Source organism: Procambarus clarkii, chromosome 71 (genome assembly GCF_040958095.1).
Source record: "Procambarus clarkii isolate CNS0578487 chromosome 71, FALCON_Pclarkii_2.0, whole genome shotgun sequence".
Classification (NCBI taxonomy): Eukaryota; Metazoa; Arthropoda; class Malacostraca; order Decapoda; family Cambaridae; genus Procambarus; species Procambarus clarkii.
In genome coordinates, this window is record NC_091220.1 from 9,623,540 (window position 1) to 9,650,471 (window position 26,932).

A 26,932-nucleotide genomic window follows, 5' to 3' on the forward strand; every position below is an offset into this window, starting at 1 on the left:
CATGCTACTAAGTGGCTCCCAGAACTGAACGACAAGAGCTACGAGGAGAGGTTAGAGGCATTAAATATGCCAAAACTAGAAGACAAGAAAAAGAGGTGATATGATCACTATGTACAAAATAGTAACTGGAATTGATAAAATCGATAGGGAAGATTTCCTGAGACCTGGAACTTCAAGAACAAGAGGTCATAGATTTAAACTAACTAAACAAAGATGCCAAAGAAATATGAGAAAATTCACTTTCACAAACAGAGTGGTAGACGGTTGGAACAAGTTAAGTAAGAAGGTGGTGGAGGCCAAGACTGTCAGTAGCTTCAAAGCGTTATATGACAAAGAGTGCTGGGAAGACTGGACACCACGAGTGTAGCTCTCATTCTGTAACTACACATAGGTAATTACCGGCCCGGAAACCCTCAGACGTTAGGAGCAGGAGGGAAGGGAAACAACAGGGCAAACAACACCTACCAGAGAAGGAAGAAAGAGCATGGACTGAACCAAGGTTAAAGTATCCAACCGGGCAACCAGCCTGGCCCGTTGCCACACACAAAACCTAGCATGCAATCAAGCCGCCGTCTGATCCCCCAACATTCTTAGATGAAGAATGGATAAATTGAATAACAAGTGGAGAACACGTCCCACAAGACTCAGGGTCATAGGTGTCACTGACCCAACAGGCAGCATAACAGACACAGGATGGATGATTGTTACCACCACAAGGTAAAGGCAATGAACACGCCTTGGCATCGCACAAGATGAGGCAGGGCTCGGATGACACGTACATGGTACCCCGGAGCCCTACAGGGATTTCCAGTGCCCGTAGGGTATGTTAGCCCTACAGGAAGCTCATTCACTGGGGCCAGCCTAGCTAGTAACCTCTGTCTGCTGCAGGCAAACTGGCAACCTGGGGTCGCCGTGAATCCTCGAGGCAACAGAGGAGGACTACCAAACACAACCTAGGCTAGCCTAATGGGAAGCTAGGCAGACCAACTCCACCAAGGAAGTGCGAATGTGCTTAAAAACAAAGAAACAAAATGCCCCCAAAGCAACATATGCAGACTAACTGATTCCCAGAGAGATTCCTCGGCTGCCATTGAATGCAATCTGCGCCGGCTGCAGTGTGCCCCACCCAGCACAAACCCACTCCCTACTTGGAGCAAAACGGAAAGTCCAAGACCCCCGGCGAACCCCAAGGGCGAGAACAACACCAAATGATCAAGGCCTCAAACGACCCAGGGAAGAAAACCCTGACCCACAAGAGAAGTACTTACTGGACACCTAAGGAAGGGAACCCTAGGCGCATGCAGCCCAGTATACTTGTAGGAACACCTAACCACCGCACAACACAGATTAAAAAGTCACAAACGCAAAGCCCGACAATAATTGAGGCCAGAGAGGACATGTGAACACCGGCACATCAGTCTACAAACTGGAGGTTGTGCGGCCAACTCACCTGAGAGGGGTCCCCCTCCACCCATTGGGTGAGGTGCTAACGAGTGGGCGTGCTAGTTAGATGATGTATTGCTTGTTTCATTGTTTTCTATTGGGGGCATTCTTTGGCTCTGTTGGGACGTAGGTTGCAATTTTAACCAGTTAAAGGTTTGTAATGGTTTGCCTACCTTTCTCCCCGGTTGATGGCAGACATGACAAACTCTAAATGTAGTGCTCATATGACCATTGCTCCCTGCACCTCTCTGAGGGGGGCTAGATTCTGGGTCGTGGCCCATGGAAGGTATTCAAACTCCAAGGACTGATGGCACCAAACTAATATGGCTACATGTCAGTTTGATAGCTTCAGGGAGCCCTGTTGGCTCCCCACAGAAAATGCCTCCAAATATACCATCACTAAGACTAGCCACAAAACTGTTTTATTATCACACTCCTGACACTAAATCCTGAATATGAATTTATTTCCACAAGGTTATATTCTACAGGAGCACGAGTACGTTTCATGGTATGTACATGCACGAAACAATGACTTAGTGCTGTGGCTGTCTGCCTCGTGCTGTGAACATCGTAACTAGCATTGTGTTCACTGATATCTGAACATTGTATATAGTCTTCCTTACAGTTAAAATCACCTATGACACTATCAAAACAAAATAGCCCCCTTTAGTTTACTTAGTTTATTTAACATCATTATGTGGTGGTGTGGCCTCTAGATGCACAGTGGTGGTGTGAGCTGCAGCTGCACGCTAGACCAGCCTCGGTCCCTTTCTCGGTACTCAGGCTCTCACAGCCCGGAGGGATGCAGATAATGTTTTTTTTTCAAGATGGCATCTGTTTACCGGAGCCCTGAAGAACAGGATATGATCCCTGTGCACTCGCATGCGTTTTATATATTATTTTATACTTAAAGACAACCCTGGTTGTAGAGTGCACCATAGATGAAACAACCCTGGTTGTTGTGCACACCATAGATGAAACAACCCTGGTTGTTGTGCACACCATAGATAACACAACCCTGGTTGTTGGGTGCACCATAGATAACACAACCCTGGTTGTTGGGTGCACCATAGATGACACAACCTAGGTTGTTGGGTGCACCATAGATAACACAACCCTGGTTGTTGGGTGCACCATAGATAACACAACCCTGGTTGTTGGGTGCACCATAGATAACACAACCCTGGTTGTTGGGTGCACCATAGATGACACAACCCTGGTTGTTGGGTTCACCATAGATGACACAACCCTGGTTGTTGGGTTCACCATAGATGACACAACCCTGGTTGTTGGGTGCACCATAGATGGAACAACCCTGGTTGTTGAGCAGTTGAAGGGTTAAACACATCTGGCGACCCTGCCCACCAGCTACTAAAAACTAGCCAAATCTATCAATCCTCTAACTGTTAGTTGAGGTCTGTGTGACGAAGAGAATTAATTTTGTGATATTTATGCTTTCTGAATGCTAATTAGCAATATGACAGGAACAGATCATTTTTTTGTGGACATATGAGGATAGGTAAAGAATATTGGTACGCCACATTTTTAGGGTTTATAGATATAATTACAGTATAGTATTTAAGCATCCAATAATGGTTATGTCAAATATAACATTATAGAGTACCTGTGTTGTCTGCAGTGCTACTTGTACTGTCTGCTGTGACAGCCCCCCACCAGCAGAGGAACCAACTGTTCCCCCACCACCGCCACCTCCACTCGTCCCGCCACGCACTGATGTAAACAGCTGCCCTCCAACACCTTGCACCTGTCGTGTTATTAACCACTCATTGTAATACACACTCACATTTATTGCATTTATTGACATACAATTCTTGAAAATTTACCCCCATGGTTTCTAACTATGGTCATATAAACCAATCACATGCTTTCACATAGTTTGGTTTCTAAATGGGTACAGCTAATTTTTTTTTGTTAATTTAAGCACTACATGCACTTAAGAGATGAGTTTATGATGATACTCAAATGAAGACTAAAGTCTTCCAAACCTGCAGAACTGGGATTGACGATGATGAGCCACCTTGCTGAGCAGATGACTTGGCTAACTGAGCTGCCAGTTGGGGAGAATTCAGCTGACCTGCAAGTTAAGAAATAAATGAAAGTACAGTGGGTCTGTGTTCCTAGAAATTCCCAAATTGTCTGACGGTATCAGTTGGGCACAAATTATTAAGTGAACCAATAATTGTTTGTTTCAGGGAGGACTGTACTTACCTGTTTGTACTCACCTAGTTGTGCTTGCGGGGTTGAGCTCCGGCTTACTGGTCCCGCCTCTCAACTGTCAATCAACGGGTGTACAGATTCCTGAGCCTACTCGGCTCTGTTATAACTACACTTGAAACTGTGTATGGAGTCAGCCTCCACCACATCACTGCCTAATGCATTCCACCTGTTAACTACTCTGACACTGAAAAAGTTCCTTCTAACATCCCCGTGGCTCATTTGGGTACTCAGTTTCCATGTGTGTCCCCTTGTTCACGTATCACCCATGTTAAACAGTTTATCCTTGTCTACCCTGTCAATTCCTCTGAGAATTTTGTAGGTTGTGATCATGTCTCCCCTTACTCTTTTGTCTTTCAATGTTGTGAGGTGCATTTCATGTAGCCTTTCCTCATAGTTCATGCCTATTAGTTCTGGGACTTGCCTATTGGCATACCTCTGAACTCTATCCAGCTTCGTCTTGTGCTTGACAAGGTACAGGCTCCATGGCTGGGGCCGCATACTCCAGGATTGGTCTTACATATGTGGAATACAGGGTTCTGAATGATTCCTTACACAGGTTCCTGAAGGCGGTTCTGATGTTAGCCAGCCTCGCATATGTCGCAGATGTTATTCTTTTTATGTGGGCTTCAGGAGACAGGTTTGGCTTGATAACTCCTAGATCTTTCTCTCTGTCCATTTCATGAAGTACTTCATCTCCCATTCTGTATTCTGTGCCTGGCCTCCTGTTTCCACAACTTAGTTTCATTACCTTACATTTACTCGAGTTGAACCTTAGTAGCAATTAGTTGGACCATTCATTCAGTTTGTCTAGGTCCTCTTGAAGCCTCATACTGTACTCCTAAGCCATTGCCACACCTGGCTGTAAGGATATGGTCATGCTATCGTCCAACCTAATTGTAAACTGTTGCAGAATACAATTTAACCTTCATATGCACGACTTTTATTGTGACATTCTTGTGGGGTTTGTTTTGTTATGCCTACCTTTCTGGGTGCTTAACTCCAATTGATGCCAGATCAGGAAAACCCCCAACCACAGGGGGGTTTCCAGGACCATTGCTCCCTGCACCTCTTTGAGGAGGGACAGGTTCTGGCTCGTGGTCCCCAGTAGGCTGAACTCAATAGACTAATGCCCCGGTCTAATGTATCACACAACAGCCTGATAGCACTAGGGAGCTGTAGGGGTTCCCCACGGAAAGCGACTTACTTTGGCTGTGGCTATGTGGAGAAGATGCGATGTGGCGTCTCCAGAACATGATCGCCCATGCAGGGCGCTCCCGGAGGTGGTCGCATGGGTAATTACCTAAGTGTAATTACCTAAGTGTAGTTACAGGATGAGAGCTACGCTCGTGGTGTCCCGTCTTCCCATGACTCTTTGTCATATAACGCTTTGAAACTACTGACGGTCTTGGCCTCCACCACCTTCTCAACTAACTTGTTCCGACCGTCTACCACTCTGTTTGCGACAGTGAATTTTCTTATATTTCTTCGGCATCTGTGTTTAGCTAGTTTAAATCTATGACCTCTTGTTCTTAAAGTTCCAGGTCTCAGGAAATCTTCCCTGTCGATTTTATCAATTCCTGTTACTATTTTGTATGTAGTGATCATATCACCTTTTTTTCTTCTGTCTTCTAGTTTTGGCATGTTTAATGCTTCTAACCTCTCCTCGTAGCTCTTACCCTTCAGTTCTGGGAGCCACTTAGTAGCATGTCTTTGCACCTTTTCCAGTTTGTTGATGTGCTTCTTAAGATATGGGCACCACACTACCGCTGCATATTCTAGCTTTGGCCTAACAAAAGTCGTGAACAATTTCTTTAGTATATCGCCATCCATGTATTTAAAAGCAATTCTGAAGTTAGAAAGCATAGCATAGGCTCCTTGCACAATGTTCTTTATGTGGTCCTCAGGTGATAGTTTTCTATCTAGAACCACCCCTAGATCTCTTTCTTTATCAGAATTCTTTAAAGATTTCTCACATAATATATAGGTTGTGTGGGGTCCATGTTCTCCTATTCCACATTCCATAACATGGCATTTATTAACATTAAATTCCATTTGCCAAGTTGTGTTCCATATACTTATTTTGTCCAGGTCTTCTTGAAGGGTATGACAATCAATCTTCTTGAGGTTATCTTGAGATGATTTCGGGGCTTTTTTAGTGTCCCTGCGGCCCGGTCCTCGACCAGGCCTCCACCCCCAGGAAGCAGCCCGTGACAGCTGACTAACACCCAGGTACCTATTTTACTGCTAGGTAACAGGGGCATAGGGTGAAAGAAACTCTGCCCATTGTTTCTCGCCAGCGCCTGGGATCGAACCCAGGACCACAGGATCCCAAGTCCCGCGTGCTGTCCGCTCGGCCGACCGGCTCTCTCTCGGCATCAATAGGTGATTTAAGACTCACGAGTTGCCACAAATATATTTTCACTAATTTTTTCAATGCACTTTCAATGCTTTCTAATCACTTTTTTATCGTATCTGATGCACATTTGTGTCCTTTACAATACAGCAAGTACACAGAAGAACATTCATAATGTTCCAAGGAACTGTGACACATGTGTCACTAACGGATCCACAATTTTTTTTTATTGTTGCAATATTGAAATAATTTATTATTTCAATATTGTTGATATATGATTCGATATTCAATTTATTTACACTATGTACACACACTCACACGATTTACACAGTCATACACTGTATTACACGCTCAGTACTTCGGAAGTAAGTGATAACAGCAGCAGATCATGGTACACAGTGCGACTTTGCACTCGATGCCCAGGTACACACAGATTTTCGCTTCCTGTTTCTTCGTTGTGCGCACTTGCAAACAATGAACTCACAGACACATTTGGCTTTAGTTCCTGTAGGTGGTATGTAGTCAAGCTTGTGGAGTGTAAGGAAGTCTTGAAAATATCTAGGAAAAGATCAGTGGCAAAATTCTGTCCTGGTACAAATTAATTGTGAAATTTTCGTCTGATATCACTGAACAATTTTCACAGTTTCCGAAGTCGATAATTTCGATCAACATTTGCAATGTTTTCAAAATTTAGGCACTGTAGAAATATGAGGAACCTGTCTCATGACATGTACTTGTTGAACACTGGGCTTGGAACTGCACTAACTTTGTTCCAATAATCCTGTATTAGGTGTTTCATGCAATGTTTCATTAGCATACACAGAGCTAAGAATACACATAATTCAGCCAGAGTGGTGTCCTTCCATTGTGTCATTCATGAAGCAGGTAATAAGCCACCTGCAATAGGGGAGCCGGTCGGCCGAGCGGACAGCACGCGGGACTTGTGATCCTGTGGTCCTGGGTTCGATCCCAGGCGCCGGCGAGAAACAATGAGCAGAGTTTCTTTCACCCTATGCCCCTGTTACCTAGCAGTTACATAGGTACCGAGGTGTTAGTCAGCTGTCACGGGCTGCTTCCTGGGGGTGGAGGCCTGGTCGAGGACCGGGCCGCGGGGACACTAAAAGCCCCGAAATCATCTCAAGATAAGTCAAGATAACTCAAGGTTGTGGTTGCAATGCACACCTGTTGGTTTTGTCAAGATGTTGCATGAATGGCTCATCAATATAAGCCATAAACACTAGGTTCATTTATGCTACTTGTATCAGAAGCAGCATCACTGAACCCAGAACACAATTCACCTATAGTACTCACTGGAGCTCTCAAGCATCCATCTCGTACCCAACCTACCGTGCTCTCGTTTTTAATCTCATGATATCCTAACATTGCTTACGAGTCAGGTGGCGCACATCACATACCTCATGTTTTGTCGTTTTGCCTGCCGTTTCGCGAGTGCTTTGGCCTGGGTTCGTATCCTGACCACGGGAGGATTTACTGGGCACCAATCCTTAATCTGTAGCCTCTGTTCACCTGACAGTGAATGGGTACCTGGTCGATAAACGATCTGGCGGGTCGTATTCCGGAGAAAATTAGGATTATGAACTTGCCCAAAACCCTATACATGCTAGTGGCTGTACAAGAATGTAAGAACTCTTGTATATAAATAAATAAATAAAATATTCCCTTTCACTCATATCTTCACCTATATATGGGAAAGTGAGTGCAACACCAATATCAGTACTGTATAATCAAACTGTGGTTTGTGTGGTACAAAATTATTACAGTCCTCCCTCACAAATTCACCCATACTCCTTGTACTGGCACCACCACTACTGGCAAGTAACACCACCATGGAAGCTGCTAACACTGTTCATCTATGCCACATGTATCAGAAGCAGCATCACTGAACCCAGAAAACGATTCATCTATAGTATCACTTTCTTCAAAAATTGGAGCCGACACTGGTGATGATGATAATGGCGAGGGCGATGGCCTGGGAGGCCGCAGCACACCTGTCGCTTACCCTGTATGGGATATGCTCGCTGTATCATCCTCATCCGTGCTGTATCACGTGTATCCACCACTAGTATTAGGTCTTTATTGTGCTTTGCTTCATCAATATCACTACCCTTATCTTCTTCAAACTATAAGGTCTGAATTTCCTCATCAGAGAGCAACTTTTTGACACCGCGTCCGACGGAATTGGGAGTCAGAGGCTCGTTCACCAGCCATAGTGGCTCACTCAAAACTGAGCCAACCCATGGCCTTACCTAGTGTCTATCTTGTGTAGCTGGCTCTTCCTTGTGTATCAATAGCTCTGCGGGAGACCAGGCATCCCGGGGCATGCTGGGAGGCATGAATTGAATTATTAATTCACCCTCAAATGAAGACACGAGGTTGTTTTGACCAAGCCGGAAGTCAGCCACTCCACAATGACCTGATGGAGGTGAGGGGGAAGAGGCCAGTCTCAAAGGCTCTGATCTCTGGAAAGGGAAAGGACTGACCAACTCCACCAAAGGTCTCAAGAAACTAGCCAAAATGGTCGCAAATCGTGGGACTAGGAGTCCTGCAAACTGGGGGAACCCCCCCCCCTCCGCCCTATTAAAGGGGAAAACTGCAAAAGAGCCAGAGCAAACCACAAACAGTGGTATTCTTCTGCAAGGCACAAGAGCTCCATCCCCCAAACGAGGGAGAGGAAGGGCGAATGAGCTCATGTTAGTTTCCTGAGTTTTAAATTGTTTGTTTACATTGTTAGGGGAATTTTTTTGGCAGTTCTCAACTGCCATCATTTCCTGCACCTCTTTTAAGGGGCCAGGTTCAGGCTCGTGGTCCTTGGTAGGCCTAGAAGAACTCTGTGACTGATGGCATCTATTAGTTTGTCACAGTAACAGAAATAGTAGCTTCAGGGAACCACAAGGGGCAGTCCGCAGAAAAAGCACCACCCAGGAGCACATGGAAGACTTAAATGCTGCTGTTGTACATCAGCAGCATTAAAGCCAGTATGAGTAGTAAAGTACGCTGTATATCATTCTTTAAAACATTTCTGTACAGCACTAGAAGCAAATTGATATAAACAACTTACTTATTGGCAGTTGAACAACTTGACCCTGCTGCAAAGTTGGCTGACTGGCTATCATTACCGTTGCTGCAGACGTGCCTGCCGTCGTGCCCGACACCTTCGTTGCAACCTGAGGTTTTTAAAACATAACATATATATATGATAAACAGCATCAGTATTAAAGTTTTCATTATGCAATTCATATCTATGTACTGTATACAGTGAACCCACATATTGGAAACAGGTAAATGTAGCATCTTTTCAGTTCATCTTGACACATTTTGAAAACAAACTGACAAGCAAGGACAGCAACAGAGATAAAAGGAAAATGGGCATTATAGCAAAGTGAGGAGTGTAGAGGAAGCACATAGCTCACATGGTGATAGGATGATAGAACAAAATGGGTAGGTCGAGAGGCAAGAAAGGATAGGTGAAAAATATAGTACTTAATACAGTGAAATGCCTCTCCGGTGGGTCCCTCAATGACTACCTGGAAGTTGGGGGTAGCCTTATATTGTATCATGTCCCACCGGGCCCTTGTGATTCATAAAAGCTACAGTGAAGCTCCAACCTGGTCCACTCAAAATATGGCACCGGGAAATCTGGGTAACTTAATCAACAAAAAACCAGCGTTGAATGTAACAAAACATCATTTTCTGGGTGAGTCCCGGAGGCTTCCCGGAGCTTACTAGGCTCATATGCTAATGTCAGACTTTGGCATCAGTCATGTGTATGGAGTTCTTACGGGCCTACTGGGGACCACGAGCCAGAACCTAGCCCCCTCTAGAGAGGCAAGGGGAGCAATGGCTTATAGAAACCCCCGTGTAATTGGAAGCATTCTATGTCTGCCATTGACCGGGTTAGGCACCCAAAAGGTAGGCGTCCTAAAACAAACCCCTATTCTGGTGAAAATTGCAACCAAAAGCCGAACGAGAGAATAGAACTCCCCAAACAAAAATGAGCAAGCTAGTATGACGTCACCCATCATTGCGCCGCTGTCTGTGCAGTCTCCCCCTCCTCGGGAGGCGGAAGGGGTAGCCCCAAACCTACCGCGCCGGCGATCCACACTCCAGTTCTGAGGCTGCATGAGCCGATACGGCTCCCCGGAACTAACTACCCACAGAGGAAAAGAATACAGACTTGCCCGGGAGGTGGTTGCTGCTCACACCTCAACCCGAAGTCGAGACAACTGGCTGCAACCGCCGACCCAAAGCGACACAGGCCCGACTGGGTCCAGGAACGTATACAAGGTAACGAGCAGCCAGGACACTGTTTAACCGCCAAAATCCACGTGCCCGAATGTCAGCCCAGGACATAATGCCAAAGACGGTGGCAAGAGTCGCGAACTTGCGGACGTCATGGGCACGGGGATAGACTGCAGGCTGGCTAACCTCAATAACACTGCGGACGACCTGGGAGACCTGCACCCTCGAACAGGGAAGAAGGGAAACCGGATCAACCCAAAGCGCATCCACGGACACGGTACGCAGCTAACGGCAAAAAGCGCAACCGGACAACACAGGGCGCACCCCTGGCCGAACTAATCGAGCATCAATAACCCAAGAACCCCTCCGCAAAGCAGCCGTCTCGACCATCGCCAGAAGGATGGGGAAAGGCTGCAAACGTACACACCTACCACCAGAACCAAAGAGCAGAAACCTGAACTGAAGGGGCTACTACAAACTGAGAAGATAAGAAGGCACTCTGATCAAGGACCAGGATGGCTCAGGCGACGCATGAGCAGGCTGGAGGTGAAACAAAACACGAGAAAGCGTACAAAACGAGGCTGATGTGACGTCCAACCCCAAACGCAAGCCGGAATGGCTCCACCAGCGCCGCACAAAACGAGGTGACAGTAAGAAACATCAAATAACTGCAGTCCTGAAAACCCAAGAAAGGAGAAGACAACCTACGAAGAGCAAGAAAAAAGTGCATAGAAACACCAGGAACGTCATACTGTCGCCGATACGAAGCTCGCAGATGGGACACCATCAACAAAGCCACCTGATCACCACAGAGATAGTGATACCTGCGTCAAAATACTAGATGCAAAGAGCCGAGGAGAAGGCCGAACCAGTCATGTACAAGACCGGTCCAACCTGCCGAAAGAGACGGAGCCGCAGGAAAACGCCCCGGGTTCGGAAACCTATCAAGCAGTGTCTGAAAATAAGACTGGGCCAGCCACCAAGGAACCATAAGGACTGCTCTCGTGGGAATGGGCTCCAACCGAGCCAGAACCCGAAGCAACAGCTGGACCAGGAGAAGAGGAACAGGTACACCCACCTCGACCAGTCCTGCCGAAAGGCATCCACCGTGAACGCCTCGCAGGCGGGTAAGGGCGCCACACAGAATGGGCTACGCCTAGACCATGCCGACTCGAAGACGTCCATAGCCAGGAGTCCATACGTCCGGCAGAGCCAACGAAATGAGTTGGCGACGACTGGCCAATCCGCGAACAGAGGAATGAACCGAGACAGCTGTCCGTCAGGACGCAGGACACATCCTGGACATGAACCTCATGGTTAGCCAAACCCCGAGAATCCAGCAAACGAGACACTTGAAGGGATCAACCCCAAAGGTCAAACACCTAAGAGAAATTCTGTGGTTCTGGCAAAGAAATGCCAGAGAACAGTCCGAATGGAGCTGAATGGTAGAGCACCGAGTGACCCAAACCCTCCGAAGCGCAAACCAGACATGCACGAACTCCCGAACCATGCTGTGAGCCCGACGGACGGACAGACCTTACCATTCCCGGCCGACCTGGTGAGCACTGGTCACAAAGCCCCAGCCGAGAGATGATCCGTCCGTGAACACATTGAGCGAGGGCTCGGGGAGGTGCCAAGGCACGGAACCCCGAAAACCCCAAAGAGGAAGCTGGTGACGCAGCACCAACACAAGATCCCCGGAGGAATGAACCCAACGATTGCAAGAGAGGCGGAAGGGGAGTCTCCGAAGGAACCAAACAGACGCCGAAGCCAAACCCGACCCCACGGGCAGACCAGCACACCTAAGTTCAGACTCCCGCACATCTGCTCGAGCAACCGCCGAGCAACCCAGGACCCCCTCGTGAACAGCCGAAGGCGGGACCACAGCCGCAGTAACACTTCTGGAGGGAAAGACAATGAGTGGCCCAATAGCCCTAAACAAGACACAGCCAGGTCCAAACCTGGGACGAAAACAGATGGAACGGCCTCCAGATCACCAGAAAACCAAACTTGGCGATCTGGAAAGAACCACACACCTGGCGAGCAGACAAGTGGATCGACTGGGAGCCCACACCAGCCAGATGTCGAGGTAGACCAGACACCGAATCCCAAGCAGACTCAGACAGGGCACCAAGATCCGATAAAGATGCATAAATACACCAAGTGCCAAATACAAACTAGGGAAGACAACAAAAGCGGTAAGCCTGAAGCCCCACCACCAACTGTGCCAGTCCCGGAAAACTGGAGAAGAACGTGCCAAGAATTGACCTGGAGGTCCAGGGCCACCATCCAGGCACCCGGCCCCAACAGAAGCCAGATCGGAGACAACAGTCCTCCGATGAGGGCATAGAATCCAGGGCGCAGACTGAAGAAGTCCAGAAGAACTACAGATTCGCCAGGCCCGTGTCTGCATAGAGCAGACGGGAACCTCAGAAGGATGGGGTGGATCGACCATGTCCAATGCACCCACTAAGATGACATGAGAAGGAGAAGAAGCCCACCTCGCCAGCCCTGAACCCCCCAAAGGGGAAGACAACCAGAGGCCGGAAGACAACCAAAAGTGCCCACTAACTGCGGGACCATGTGAGAGTCAACAGAGCAAACTGCTCCCCCAGCGCCCCGTCAACAGTGAAGGGAAAAGAGCCCCTTCCGAAAGGGAAAGTATACATACATATACAGGTACAGTGGTACCTCGGAATGCGAGTGTCCCTGTATGCGAGTTTTTCGGAAGACGAGCAGGATTTCCTCGAAAAATATGTCTCGGAAGGCGAGGGTTACCTCGGGACGCGAGTTTGTTGATACGCGTACAGGCCGACCTAGCGCGTGGTGGTTCGGCGATCGTCGCCCCTCCACCCCTCCGCCCCTCAGTTTACCATTGTCTCGCGCCCAGTGACTACCCCACATCAATTCTTCTCGCGGATTTTCAGTGTTTTGTTGGATTTTTGGTGATTTGACTATACAATTTGTTATTATATATCTCACCATGGGTCCCAAGAAAGCCAGTGGTAAGGATAAAGGCCAGAAAGCCCATGTGAGGATGACAATAGAGGAGAAACAAGAGATCATTCGGAAGCATGAGAACGGTACACGTGTTGTTGAACTTTGTAGGCAGTACAACAAAGCCACATCAACAATATGCACTATACTTAAGAAGAAAAATGAGATTATGGGTGCTAAAGTGGCAAAAGGAGTCAGAACAATAACGAAACAAAGACCACAAATACTTGAAGAAGTGGAAAAGTTGTTATTAATTTGGATACACAACAAGGAGTTAAGGGGTGACAGTGTTTCGGAGGCCATTATTTGTGAGAAAGCCAGGGTTTGGACAGATTTGTGGTGAGGAAATCGAGCAGTGAGCCTCAACCAGGACCTAGTGGCACTCAGATAAAACGTCCCAGGGAGAGCACACCAGAAAGGTCTTCACTGCCTGATGTGATAATGGAAGGGGACTCCCCTTCCAAACAGTAACTCCTCTCCTCCTCCCCCCTCCTCACCATCTTCCATACGCCTACAGCATTCAACAGCAAGGTAAGTAATAACTGGAACATAGTTTTGTAGGTTTATTTAGATGAATTAGGTATAAAAATTTAGTTTGATGTGGGGCTTTTGGGGTAGTCAGGAACGGATTAATTCATTTCCCTTTATTTCTTATGGGGAAATTAGCTTCGGAATGCGAGTTTTCGGAATACGAGGCATCTCCAGGAACCAATTAAACTCTTAAACTGAGGTATGCCTGTATACATATATATATATATTATGTACATATACATATGCATATATACACAAACACATAAAAACACACACACACACAAGGTATATTACACACGTGCATATGCTGGGACTTTGGGGTTTTGTTGTTGAGGTGGGCCTTTTGATGCAGTTTTGTGCCTTCTTCCCCTGTCCGGCGTGGTGCTCTCTGCCCACTGGTCGGCAGCTTGTAACTTTCTTTTTACATGTATGTGTGTGTACACATGTACATGTGTGTGTGTGCACATGTGTATGTAATTACCTAAGAGTAATTACCTAAGTGTAGTTACAGGATGAGAGCTACGCTCGATGGGACACCACGAGTGTAGCTCTCATCTCATACATTAGCCCGATAAGCTCTAGGGAGCCATAGGGGCTCCCCACAGAAAACATTTGTCACCCAAAAGATGGCAGACCAACTGAAAATAAAACCAACGATGGTGGTCATCCTAAATATATTGGGGTTTATAACCAATAGTGGACTTAGATATTTGACGTGGTAAAACCTTATGTTCATTTGGCCATAAGGATACATTAGACCTGTATTTGCTATTGTTGTGGAAACAATCCCATCTGACCTACATGTACCTGGTCTAGGGACCATGACAAAATACTTGATACAACAGGAAGTCAAACTTGCTGACCCCTATATAAATTCTGAACATATCCATGACATCGGAGTGCTGATAGGGTCAGAGTATTACCACAAATTCCTCTTAGGCCAGCATAAATTGCCCAAGTCAAATTTGAGAGGAAGAAAACCTCCAGAAGGACGTATCCGAGGAGCCCAAAGGCACACGGAAACAAACCCTGAAGGGAGCCACACCCAACTCAAATTCATACAGTGACGGAGGATATGAAAACCCCCGGTCCTGCAACAATAAAACCTGCCCAGAAGGTACAAGGACCCAGCCAGGATCAAAAGGAGCCCAAGCACTCCAAGCAGACGCCCCTCGACCCCCCAACATTGGCCTCTTGGACAGAGCCCTCATCCATGCCCACCACTCTTGAAGAAAAGGCAGAGTCCTGGAGCAAAGCTTCAAAGAAAGAAGCCTACTACAAAGCCTCGTCGATGAAATCGAGCTCAACCTCTATCTCTGAATCGGAAGGGGCAATTCTTGAAGCTATCTGAGCCTCATCCGAAGCTAAAACCCTGCTCTGGCCCTGATACCCTCTAGGCGTTTGGGAACCGGAAGCAGGTGAGGAGGAGCAGGGTGAACCACACCCACCTGGGATGGAAGCAATGGCGGGGACTGAACCACGGTTGAAATAACTAACGCCTCTAAATCCTGGTTCCTAAAACCCAAGCGGGTTAGCTCTGGGGCTTCCAACTGGGCAACCATCCTGGCTCATAGCAACAAAGGAACACCTAGCATGCAACGAAGCCGCTGCCTGACCCCCTAACATCCTCAGACATGGAATGGGTGAACTGAATGACAAGCGGAGAACAAATCCCACAAGACTTATAGTAAACAACACGAATGATATTATGGCTGGAAATGGGAACAAACTCATTATTTGTATCAATACCGGTGGAAATGATGTAGGACGAGTTAGGGGTGAGGCACTGATACAGAGGTTTAAGACAGCCATAGAATTAGTTAGGAGCAAAGGAGGAATCCCGGTCATATGTGGTATTCTTACAAGAAAGGGAGTTGGAAATGAATAGTTGTCGAGGGCACTTGGTGTCAATTGCCGACTGGACAAATATTGTAAATGAAATGCAATATCCTTCATTGATAACTGGGAACACTTTTATGGAAGGAATGACATGTATACTTGGGATGGGGTGCATTTATCCAGAGCTGGGGTTGTTGCTGTTGCCAACTCATTGGAACCTGTGGTTGGAGGGGGTTTGTTTGGGTTTAAATTTTAATAGATAGTGGTATGGGAATTGATATGGAGAAAGGAGACAATAAAATTGTGTGTTGTTGGGGGGGGGGGGGGGGGAATGGCAAAATGAACAAATGAACAGGGAAGGAGAAAGGCCTCAAAATAACAGTACACTTAAGGTATATTACATGAGCAGTCGGAGTCTAAGAAACAAAATAAACGATTTAAATGCTCTTGTTAGCACAGAAACAATAGATATTGTTGCACTTACCGAAACGTGGATGAATGTAGAAAACAGAGAACTATTAGCTGAATATCAAATAAATGGATTTAAAGTATTTCACACAGATAGAAATATTAGATGAGGAGGGGGAGTAGCCATTTATGTTAGGGAAAATTTGAAATGTAGTCTCAAATAGGGAATCAAAACTGAGCCACACACAGAAGGTATTTGGATAGAATTAAACGAAAAAGCAAATAATCTTATAATAGGAGTTATATACAGGCCACCAAACTTAGACAGAATGGAAGCAGAGCATCTATGGGATGAAATATCTAGAGCATCTAGGTCAAACAGTATTTGTGTCATGGGTGACTTTAATTTTAGTGGAATAAACTGGATTAACAGAACAGGGAATAATGAAGCAGAAGATTTCCTAGAATTTATTGATGATTGCTTTCTTAAGAAACACATTAAGGAACCAATGTAGGAACATAATATTTCAGACTTAGTGTTAACTAACATGGAAACACAAATTAATGAACTCGAAATAGCGAGTGAGCTAGGGAACAGTGATCATAGAGAAATCAGATTTAGCATAGAATGAAAAAGATTTATAGAAAAAAAATCAGATTTTCGAAGCTGATTTTAATGGTCAAAGAAATGTTTTAGGTGAAATAGAGTGGAAAGTCCTGGGCATGAGAGGTGGCCTGGTCTTGGAGCGAGATGTGAATCGAGCGAAGGGTGATGTAAAAAGGGATTTCGATGTGGATTCAAAATATAACTTATTTAAAAATATTGTAAGCGAAGCCCAGGCATGTAGTATAGGTATATCATACAAACTGAATAGATAGAATAATAATGACCTGAAATGGATAACAAAGGATCTGAAGAACCTTATAGGTAGAAAGAGAGCGTGGTACAAAAGGATTAGGAATGGGGAAGTCAGTTTAGAAAAAGAATTTGTCCAACTGGTTAGAAATGTTAAAACAGAGATAAGGAGAGCAAAAAGTAACTATGAAGTTTGTATAGCAGGGCAAGCAAAGACAAATTCTAAAGGATTTTTTCAGTTATCTCAAATAAAGATTAGAGAAAGGAGAGGTCCATCTTTATTATTACTCTACTATTTAATTACTATTTATTACTATTACTATTACCATTACTATGATATTATTACCGAGACAGATCAGACAACTGATAATGACAAAGAGATGTGTAGTATTTTTAACAAATATTTTATCTCTGTATTTACTAAAGAAGAACTGAACATTATGCCTTCAGCTGAACAAATCTATGTGGGTGGTGAAGAGGACAGGTTGACTAGTTTAGCAGTTACCAGGGAGAATGTTATTAAACAAATAGTGAAACTCAAGCCAAACAAATCCCCAGGTCCGGATGAAGTGTTTGCCAGGGTGCTTAAGGAATGCAAAGAGGAGCTTTCTGAGCCACTGTCTATCATATTTAATAAATCATTAGAGTCGGGCAGAGTGCCAATCGTGGAAGGTAGCTAATGTGGTACCAATTTTCAAGAAAGGAGATAGTTCACTTGTGTCAAACTATCGGCCAATTAGCTTAACGTCTATTGTGGAAAAGTTACTTGAATCGATAATTGCATATACCATTCTTCTTCATCTTGAAAACATAAATTGGTAAATGATTCACAATATGGTTTTACTAAAGGCCATTCATGTTTAACAAATTTGCTATCATTTTATTCCAGCATAGTTGAGGCAGTTGATAGTGGTAAGGTTTGTGAAGTTGTGTACCTTGACTTTAGTAAAACTTTTGATACAGTGCCACATGAAAGACTGATTATAAAGTTAGGGGCTCACAGTATTAGGCGTACTATATTAAGTTGCATTAGGGCATGGCTATATCAAAGGAAACAAAGAGTTAGTATAAATGGGGTTAAGTCAGAGTGGGAAAATGTTGTAAGTGGAGTGCCTCAAGGCACTGTCCTGGGACCTCTGTTGTTTATAATATATATAAATGATTTAGATTCAGGTTTGAGCAGCAATATTTGCAAATTTGCCGATGATACTAAAATCTGGAGGGAAATAAACACGGAAAAAGACTCCATCACTTCAAGATGATCTAAATAGGGTTTTGAAATGGTCAAAAGATTGGCAGATGCAGTTTAATGCTGACAAATGTAAGATTTTGAGGCTAGGTAATGATGATAGAATTACAAGATATGAGGTAGGTGGCTATGAGATTGCGAAGTCAGATTGTGAATGGGATCTGGGAGTTATTAGTAAAAATTTAAAACCAAAAAATCAATGCATAAATGTTCGTAATAAGGCAAATAGGACACTGGGATTTATTAATCGAAGCATTAGTAACAAGACACCTGATGTTATTCTTCAGCTATATCTTGCTCTGGTTAGGCCCCATTTACACTATGCAGTTCAGTTTTGGTCGCCGTACTACAGAATGGATATAAATTCATTAGAACGTGTCCAGCGTAGGATGACAAAGTTAATCCTGCAAATTAGAAACCTGCCATATGAAGAAAGATTGACAAAGCTTAAATTACATTTTTTGGAAAGGTGAAGAGTTAAGGGTGACATGATAGAGGTTCACAAGTGAATGAATGGTTATAACAAATTGGATATTAACAGGGTATTAAAAATATCAACACGAAACAATGTATATAAATGGGATAAGATTAGATTTAGGAAAGACCTGGGTAAATACTGGTTCGGTAACAGGGTTGTTGATTTGTGGAACCAATTACCACGTAACGTGGTGGAGGTGGGGTCCCTAGATTGTTTCAAGCGTGGGTTGGACATGTATATGAGTGGGATTGGGTGTTATAAATAGGAGCTGCCTCTTATGAGCCAATAGGCCTTCTGCAGTTACCTATATTCTTATGACTCAGGGTCACTGGTGTCACCGACCCATCAGGTAGCATAACAGAGGCAGGACGGGTAATTGTCACAGCAAGGCAGGGGGCAACGAACAACCATCAGCATCGCACAAGGCGAGACAGGGCTCGGAAGATGCATGCATGGTACCTCTGAGCCCAACGGGGTATTCGCGGGCACGTAAGGTACAAGAAGCCCAGGCACTGGGGTTAGCGAAGGCGGTAAACCCTGTCTGTTGCAGGCAAACTGACAACCGGAAGTCACCATAAACCTCAGGGCAACAGAGCAGGACCACCAACACAACCTAGGTAGGTCGTATGGGAAGCTAGGCTGATCACCTCCACCAAAAATATGCAAATACACCAAAAACAAAACACAATTCCCTGAAGCAACACACACAAAGCAGTTGCCAGAAAGAATCGCCAGCCGTCGCTGTATGCAGGCTGCACCAACCGCAGTGTACCTCTCCAGCAAAACCCCACTCCCTACTCGGGGTAAGACGGGAAGCCCAAGATCCCCGACGGACCCCAGGGGCAAGAACAACACCAAGCAACGAATCCCTCAATCGGGAGTGAGACCCAAACGTACCAGGGAATATAACCATGACATGCAAGGGAAGTACTTACAGGGCACATAGGGAAGGTAGCCCTAGGCACATGCAGCCCAACGTACCAGAGAACACCTGGCTGCCACACTACACAAAGCTGGCAAAGCCACAAACGCAAAAGCCAGTCATAAAGTGAGGCCAGAGGAGGCGTGTTGACACCAAGCACATCAGTCGAACGAACTGGTGGGAAGAGCAGCCAGCTCGCCTGAGCAGGCTCCCCCCCCCCCCTCCCCCCTTTTGGGGTAGGGGAGAACTTCTACTACTACAACAGCTAAGCTGTGGTGTATTTTAAATAATATTAATAAGCATTAGTTAATTTGAATAATGTGAATTTACTATAACTAAATATAATCAGTCCTAGTAACTAACAGGTCAATTCTTGTGTAGGTGAAATCAAAGATAAACCCCTCAAAATTTGTGAAGGAGGTTTATCAGTGGGATAAATTAGCTCTATACAGTCCACTCACAAATAATTTAATAGTAAAATAGAAATATAAGTATTTAATAAATGAATAAAATAAAATAAATAAAATACATACAGTAATTACAAAATCCTACTGGTAAGTTTTCTCACAAATGGACCCCAGTGGCTAGTCAGTGACCAGTGTCACAAGTCATAATGATTTTATTATGAGTTACACAGCTCCCACTGGGGTACCACAACGCCTCTTGACTCCAGCGAGTGACTGTAGTCAGTGTTCAACTTTAAATTACTTGGAGTCACCCGGAATGTGTTTTTATTTTTAAATATGATAGGTATGAAACCCAAATTTATGTGTGTGCTCTTAAATAATGGATTAAACAAGTCCAAATTCAAACTTATGGGGCTAAATACAAACATTTTATGTGATTAGCACACCCATCGGAACGGCTTAGTGATTCGTAATTGTGCAACCTCGACTCAACGTACCCCGATTCACTGCATCTCTGGCTAGGTCACACACTTTTCAGGCAGGATTTACTCACCCGGTTCGGTGTACTCTGGTTCGCTGAAGTGGCGGATGTGCAGATTTGCTTACGATGTTGGGACAGAGTTCACAGATTGGTGGAAAACTTTCCCATTCTATCACAGGTTACAATTAATAAGTCCTTCATGTGACAAGTTGGATCACGTAAGTGGTCCACAAGTGTGACTGCGAAACTGGTATGGTCATGAACATGATACAGTATTCAGGTATGGACGTTGACATACCAGGTCAAGATCCCCAAGGGTTCTCGGGCAGTGTCGTGAAAACACTCATGGAACCGTTGGTGAACAAGGGGCATATCCTATACACAGACAACTACTATACCAGCCCCTTGCTGACCAGCTTCCTCCTTGACCACAACACCGGCATATGTGGCACTGTCAAGACCCACTGGAGGGAAATGCCAGTGTTTGGCATTGGTATTGCAGTGGGTGATTGTCATCTATGAAAGTGTGATCAAATGTTATCAGTGCGCTGGAGGAACAGACACGAGGCGAATATGTTGACAACTATTCACACCGGTGCCATGTTGGACAGTGGCAAAGTGAACTTTACAACAAGGTTGCCAGTGTATAAACCTGATTGTGTCATTGACTACAATATATATATGCAGTTTGTAGGTAAATGTGACATGATGGTTGGTGCCATGGAGTGCAAGCAAAAATCTGTGAAGTGGACGAAGAAATTGTTTATCCACCTGGTTGATGTTACATTGCTGAACTGCTTCAACACGTATCTCGTGAAATTTGGCAAGAGAACCCCAATCCATCCAAACAGTGTTGCTCTAGTGTCACAACTACTGGTAAAGTATGGGGTGGAGGGCAGTGTTGTGACATATGGTGTGCCAGCAACAATGCCTCATGCAGTTCCTGACAGACTCAGGAGTAAGGAAATCTGGCTGTACACAAGCTTGGTTATATATCAGCACAGGCACACGAGGAAAGGGTAAACATGTCTGCGTTGTTTGCAAGAAGGTTATCTTGAGGTTATCTTGAGATGATTTCGGGGCTTTAATGTCCCCGAGGCCCGGTCCTCGACCAGGCCTCCTCCCCAGGAAGCAGCCCGTGACAGTTGACTAACACCCAGGCACCTATTTTACTGCTAGGTAACAGGGGCATAGGGTGAAAGAAACTCTGCCCATTTTTTCTCGCCGGCGCCCGGGATCAAACCTGGGACCACAGGATCACAAGTCCAGTGTGCTGTCCTCTCGGCCGACCGACTCCCTGTAGAACACAAATGAGAACACACAATGTAGGGAATAGAAGCAAAGATCCATCTGCACTTGGTGAGTTGAGTGCAAAGTTGCCTTGTGCCCCTGTTGACCGCTTCACTGATTATCACAAACTTGCACAGTTCAAAGTGTGTTGATAGTGGATGTATATAGTACAGTACAACCTCGATTCAACGTACCCCGATTCAACGAATCTCAGGCTAGTTCGCACACCTGGAACTTTAAGAACAAGAGGTCATAGATTTAAACTAGCTAAATACAGATGCCGAAGAAATATAAGAAAATTCACTTTCACAAACAGAGTGGTAGACGGTTGGAAAAAGTTAGGTGAGAAGGTGGTGGAGGCCAAGACCGTCAGTAGTTTCAAAGCATTATATGACAAAGAGTGCTGGGAAGACGGGACACCATGAGCGTAGCTCTCATCCTGTAACTACACTTAGGTAACTACACTTAGGTAATTACACTTTTCAGGCCAGATTTACTCACTCGGTTCAAAGAACAATGATTCGTCGAAGCGGGGAATGTTCGGATTTGCTTACAATGTCGAGACATGAGTTCACAGACTGGTGGAAAACTTTCCCATTCTATCACAGATTACAATTAATAATTTGCTCATATGACAAGTTCTATCACACAAGTGGACCACACACAAGTGAACTGCACAAGTGGTCCACAAGTGGTCCACAAGCTTACGCTGTTGGGACAGAGTTCACAGAGTGGTGGAAAACTTTCCCATTCCATCACAGGTTACAATTAATAATTCCTTCATAAGACAAGTTGGATCACACAAGTGGACCACACAACAAGTGAACCATATGAACCAAACACCAGCCAGAATGGTCCACACAACAAGTGAACCATATGAACCAAACACCAGCCAGAATGGTCCACACAACAAGTGAACCATATGAACCAAACACCAGCCAGAATGGTCCACACAACAAGTGAACCATATGAACCAAACACCAGCCAGAATGGTCCACACAACAAGTGAACCATATGAACCAAACACCAGCCAGAATGGCCCACACAACAAGTGAACCATATGAACCAAACACCAGCCAGAATGGTCCACACAACAAGTGAACCATATGAACCAAACACCAGCCAGAATGGTCCACACAACAAGTGAACCATATGAACCAAACACCAGCCAGAATGGTCCACACAACAAGTGAACCATATGAACCAAACACCAGCCAGAATGGTCCACACAACAAGTGAACCATATGAACCAAACACCAGCCAGAATGGTCCACACAACAAGTGAACCATATGAACCAAACACCAGCCAGAATGGTCCACACAACAAGTAAAGCATATTAACCAAACACCAGCCAGAGTGGTCCACACAAGTGAACGACTAAGTTTCAATGATTTTCGTTCACTGATTTGTGGCCCACGTATCTTTGTAAATTAATTTAAAGGCTGAAGTGTGAATAGCTAGCTAATGTGTTGAAATCTTCTTATATACATTTTCTGTGATGAAACAAGATGAGTGAGGGTGGACAGATAAGGGAATACTGTACTGTAAACCTCACTTTACAGTGAGGTTTCACTCACTTTCATCTGTGTCGTCCTAGTTCAGTGACCCATGACTTTGAACGTTTCAGATTAATAAATCATTTCTAAACTGGTGTTTTAATAATTCTTAATTATCCTAATTAAACTAAACTAAATAAAACCAAAAATATACAGTACTGTAAATATAATAGATATCTGCTATTTGAGAAATTATTCATATTATTGGTGGCACAACTCCAGTGCAAGTGGACAGGTCTAATCCGTGTGCACACAACACCAGGCGGAGTTTTGTTCGATTTTGTCGCCACAGTTCAGTGACCTACAGGGAGCAGGTCGGCCAAGTGGACAGCACGCTGGACTTGTGATCCTGTGGTCCTGGGTTCGATCCCAGGCGCCGGCGAGAAACAATGGGCAGAGTTTCTTTCACCCTATGCCCCTGTTACCTAGCAGTAAAATAGGTACCTAGGTGTTAGTCAGCTGTCACGGGCTGCTTCCTGGGGGTGGAGGCCTGGTCGAGGATCGGGCCGCGGGGACACTAAAGCCCCGAAATCATCTCAAGATAACGGCTTCAAAATAATAAAATAATTAAATCAGTTCTAAAATAAGTATTTTTTATTGCTCTTATTATCGTTATAATGTTGCTAAACTAAATATATAACCCAAAATTATAAATTTTGATGTAAATCGAATATTTAAGAGAAATCTATGTTACCATCCTACTGTAGGATGTATGTATAGACCTAGTCTGTGTTTGTACAGTATGCACCCAGTGCCCTTAGCTTTGTCCGAGACGTACAGTATTTAACTGCCGGTGGAATAATAATCGTGGAATTTACTATTTTTTGACTACAGCTGTATTGTTATACAACAAAATGTCTCAGGGGCTTACTAGTAGTGCATTATTAATGCCAAAAATGAAGCAATATTTTGCAAGAACTTGTAGCAGAAAATCAACCAGCACGAGCACAGCCGTACCCAGCACGAGCACAGCCGTACCCAGCACGAGCACAGCCGTACCCAGCACGAGCACAGCCGTACCCAGCATGAGAACAGTTGTACCCAGCACGAGCACAGCCGTACCCTGCACAGCTGTACCAAGCACGAGCACAGCCGTACCCAGCACGAACACAGCTGTACCCAGCACAGCTGTACCAAGCACGAGCACAGCCGTACCCAGCACGAGCACAGCCGTACCCAGCATGAGAACAGTTGTACCCAGCACGAGCACAGCCGTACCCAGCACGAGCACAGCCGTACCCAGCACGAGCACAGCCGTACCCAGCACGAGCACAGCCGTACCCAGCACGAGCACAGCCGTACCCAGCACGAGCACAGCCGTACCCTGCACAGCTGTACCAAGCACGAGCACAGCCGTACCCAGCACGAACACAGCCGTACCCAGCACGAGCACAGCCGTACCCAGCACGAGCACAGCCGTACCCTGCACGAGCACAGCCGTACCCTGCACAGCTGTACCAAGCACGAGCACAGCCGTACCCAGCACGAACACAGCCGTACCCAGCACGAGCACAGCCGTACCCTGCACGAGCACAGCCGTACCCTGCACAGCTGTACCAAGCACGAGCACAGCCGTACCCAGCATGAGAACAGTTGTACCCAGCACGAGCACAGCCGTACCCAGCACGAGCACAGCCGTACCCAGCACGAGCACAGCCGTACCCAGCACGAGCACAGCCGTACCCAGCACGAGCACAGCCGTACCCAGCACGAGCACAGCCGTACCCTGCACGAGCACAGCCGTACACTGCACAGCTGTACCAAGCACGAGCACAGCCGTACCCAGCATGAGAACAGTTGTACCCAGCACGAGCACAGCTGTACCCAGCACGAGCACAGCCGTACCCAGCACGAGCACAGCCGTACCCAGCACGAGCACAGCCGTACCCAGCACGAGCACAGCCGTACCCAGCACGAGCACAGCCGTACCCAGCACGAGCACAGCCGTACCCAGCATGAGCACAGCCGTACCCAGCACAGCTGTACCAAGCACGAGCACAGCCGTACCCAGCACGAGCACAGCCGTACCCTGCACAGCTGTACCAAGCACGAGCACAGCCGTACCCAGCACGAACACAGCCGTACCCAGCACAGCTGTACCAAGCACGAGCACAGCCGTACCCAGCACGATAACAGCTGTACCTAGCATGAGAACAGTTGTACCCAGCACGAGCACAGCCGTACCCTGCACAGCTGTACCAAGCACGAGCACAGCCGTACCCAGCACGAGAACAGCTGTACCCAGCACAGCTGTACCAAGCACGAGCACAGCCGTACCCAGCACGATAACAGCTGTACCCAGCACAAGCACAGCTGTACTCAACACAAGCACAACCGTACCCAGCACGAGCACAGCCGTACCCAGCACGAGCACAGCCGTACCCAGCACGAGAAGAGCTGTATCCAGCACAGCTGTACCAAGCACAAGCACAGCCGTACCCAGCACGAGAACAGCTGTACCCAGCACAAGCACAGCTGTACTCAACACAAGCACAACCGTACCCAGCACGAGCACAGCCGTACCCTGCACAGCTGTACCAAGCACGAGCACAGCCGTACCCAGCACGAGCACAGCCGTACCCAGCACAGCTGTACCAAGCACGAGCACAGCCGTACCCAGCACGATAACAGCTGTACCTAGCATGAGAACAGTTGTACCCAGCACGAGCACAGCCGTACCCTGCACAGCTGTACCAAGCACGAGCACAGCCGTACCCAGCACGATAACAGCTGTACCCAGCACAGCTGTACCAAGCACAAGCACAGCCGTACCCAGCACAATAACAGCTGTACCCAGCACAAGCACAGCTGTACTCAACACAAGCACAACCGTACCCAGCACGAGCACAGCCGTACCCAGCACGAGAAGAGCTGTATCCAGCACAGCTGTACCAAGCACGAGCACAGCCGTACCCAGCACGAGAACAGCTGTACCCAGCACAAGCACAGCTGTACTCAACACAAGCACAACCGTACCCAGCACGAGCACAGCCGTACCCAGCACGAGCACAGCTGTACCCAGCACTGGTACAACAGTCATACCCAGCACGAGCACAGCTGTACCCAGCACTGGTACAACAGTCATACCCAGCACGAGCACAGCTGTACTCAGCACTGGTACAACAGCAGCCAGCACCAGCTCAGAAGCAGCTGAACCCACAGCAGCAGCGAGCACCAGCAAATCTGATGCAAACATCTAAAAACATCATTAGAACAAGTGTTAAATTTAGACCTTAGACCGCGCAATACATATATAGATAATTTGAGAAACAAAACTGAAACTGCGCAATACATTAATAGCTGTTTTAGTGTCTAGCACCTTAATTTAAATGCCCAAGTGGGATAGGGGCAGCTATAGTGCAGCCATGACTGATAGTTGACAGACGCCACCTAGAAAAAAATTTGTGGCCAACATGCTTGGGTGTGAGAGTTTCAGTACTGAGCGAGCCACCAAGGCTGACGTACGCAGCATGAGCTCAAAGCACTGCTATTCAGCTTGTGACCACAGCATCGCCTAAAAATGTTAAAATATATATTTTCATGCTATTATTTAGCAATAATAGTATTACAGAAGACCCCTGACTGTGATAAAACTGACCAGGATTCTGATAATAGCAGGATTG

At 46.1% G+C, this 26,932-nt stretch overlaps 1 protein-coding gene across 1 annotated transcript in view; it reads right to left on the reverse strand.

Moving 5' to 3' along the window:
* The window catches only part of LOC123745508 (putative transcription factor SPT20 homolog-like 2), a 175,663-nt gene that overhangs the window by 24,298 nt on the left and 124,433 nt on the right, over nt 1-26,932 (reverse strand). The window contains exons 20-22 of the mRNA XM_045726086.2: nt 9,114-9,219; nt 3,450-3,538; nt 3,068-3,208 (exon numbers count right to left, since the gene is read on the reverse strand). Of these exons, the coding sequence (XP_045582042.1) occupies nt 3,068-3,208; nt 3,450-3,538; nt 9,114-9,219 (336 nt within the window). The remainder of the gene's footprint in view (nt 1-3,067; nt 3,209-3,449; nt 3,539-9,113; nt 9,220-26,932) is intronic.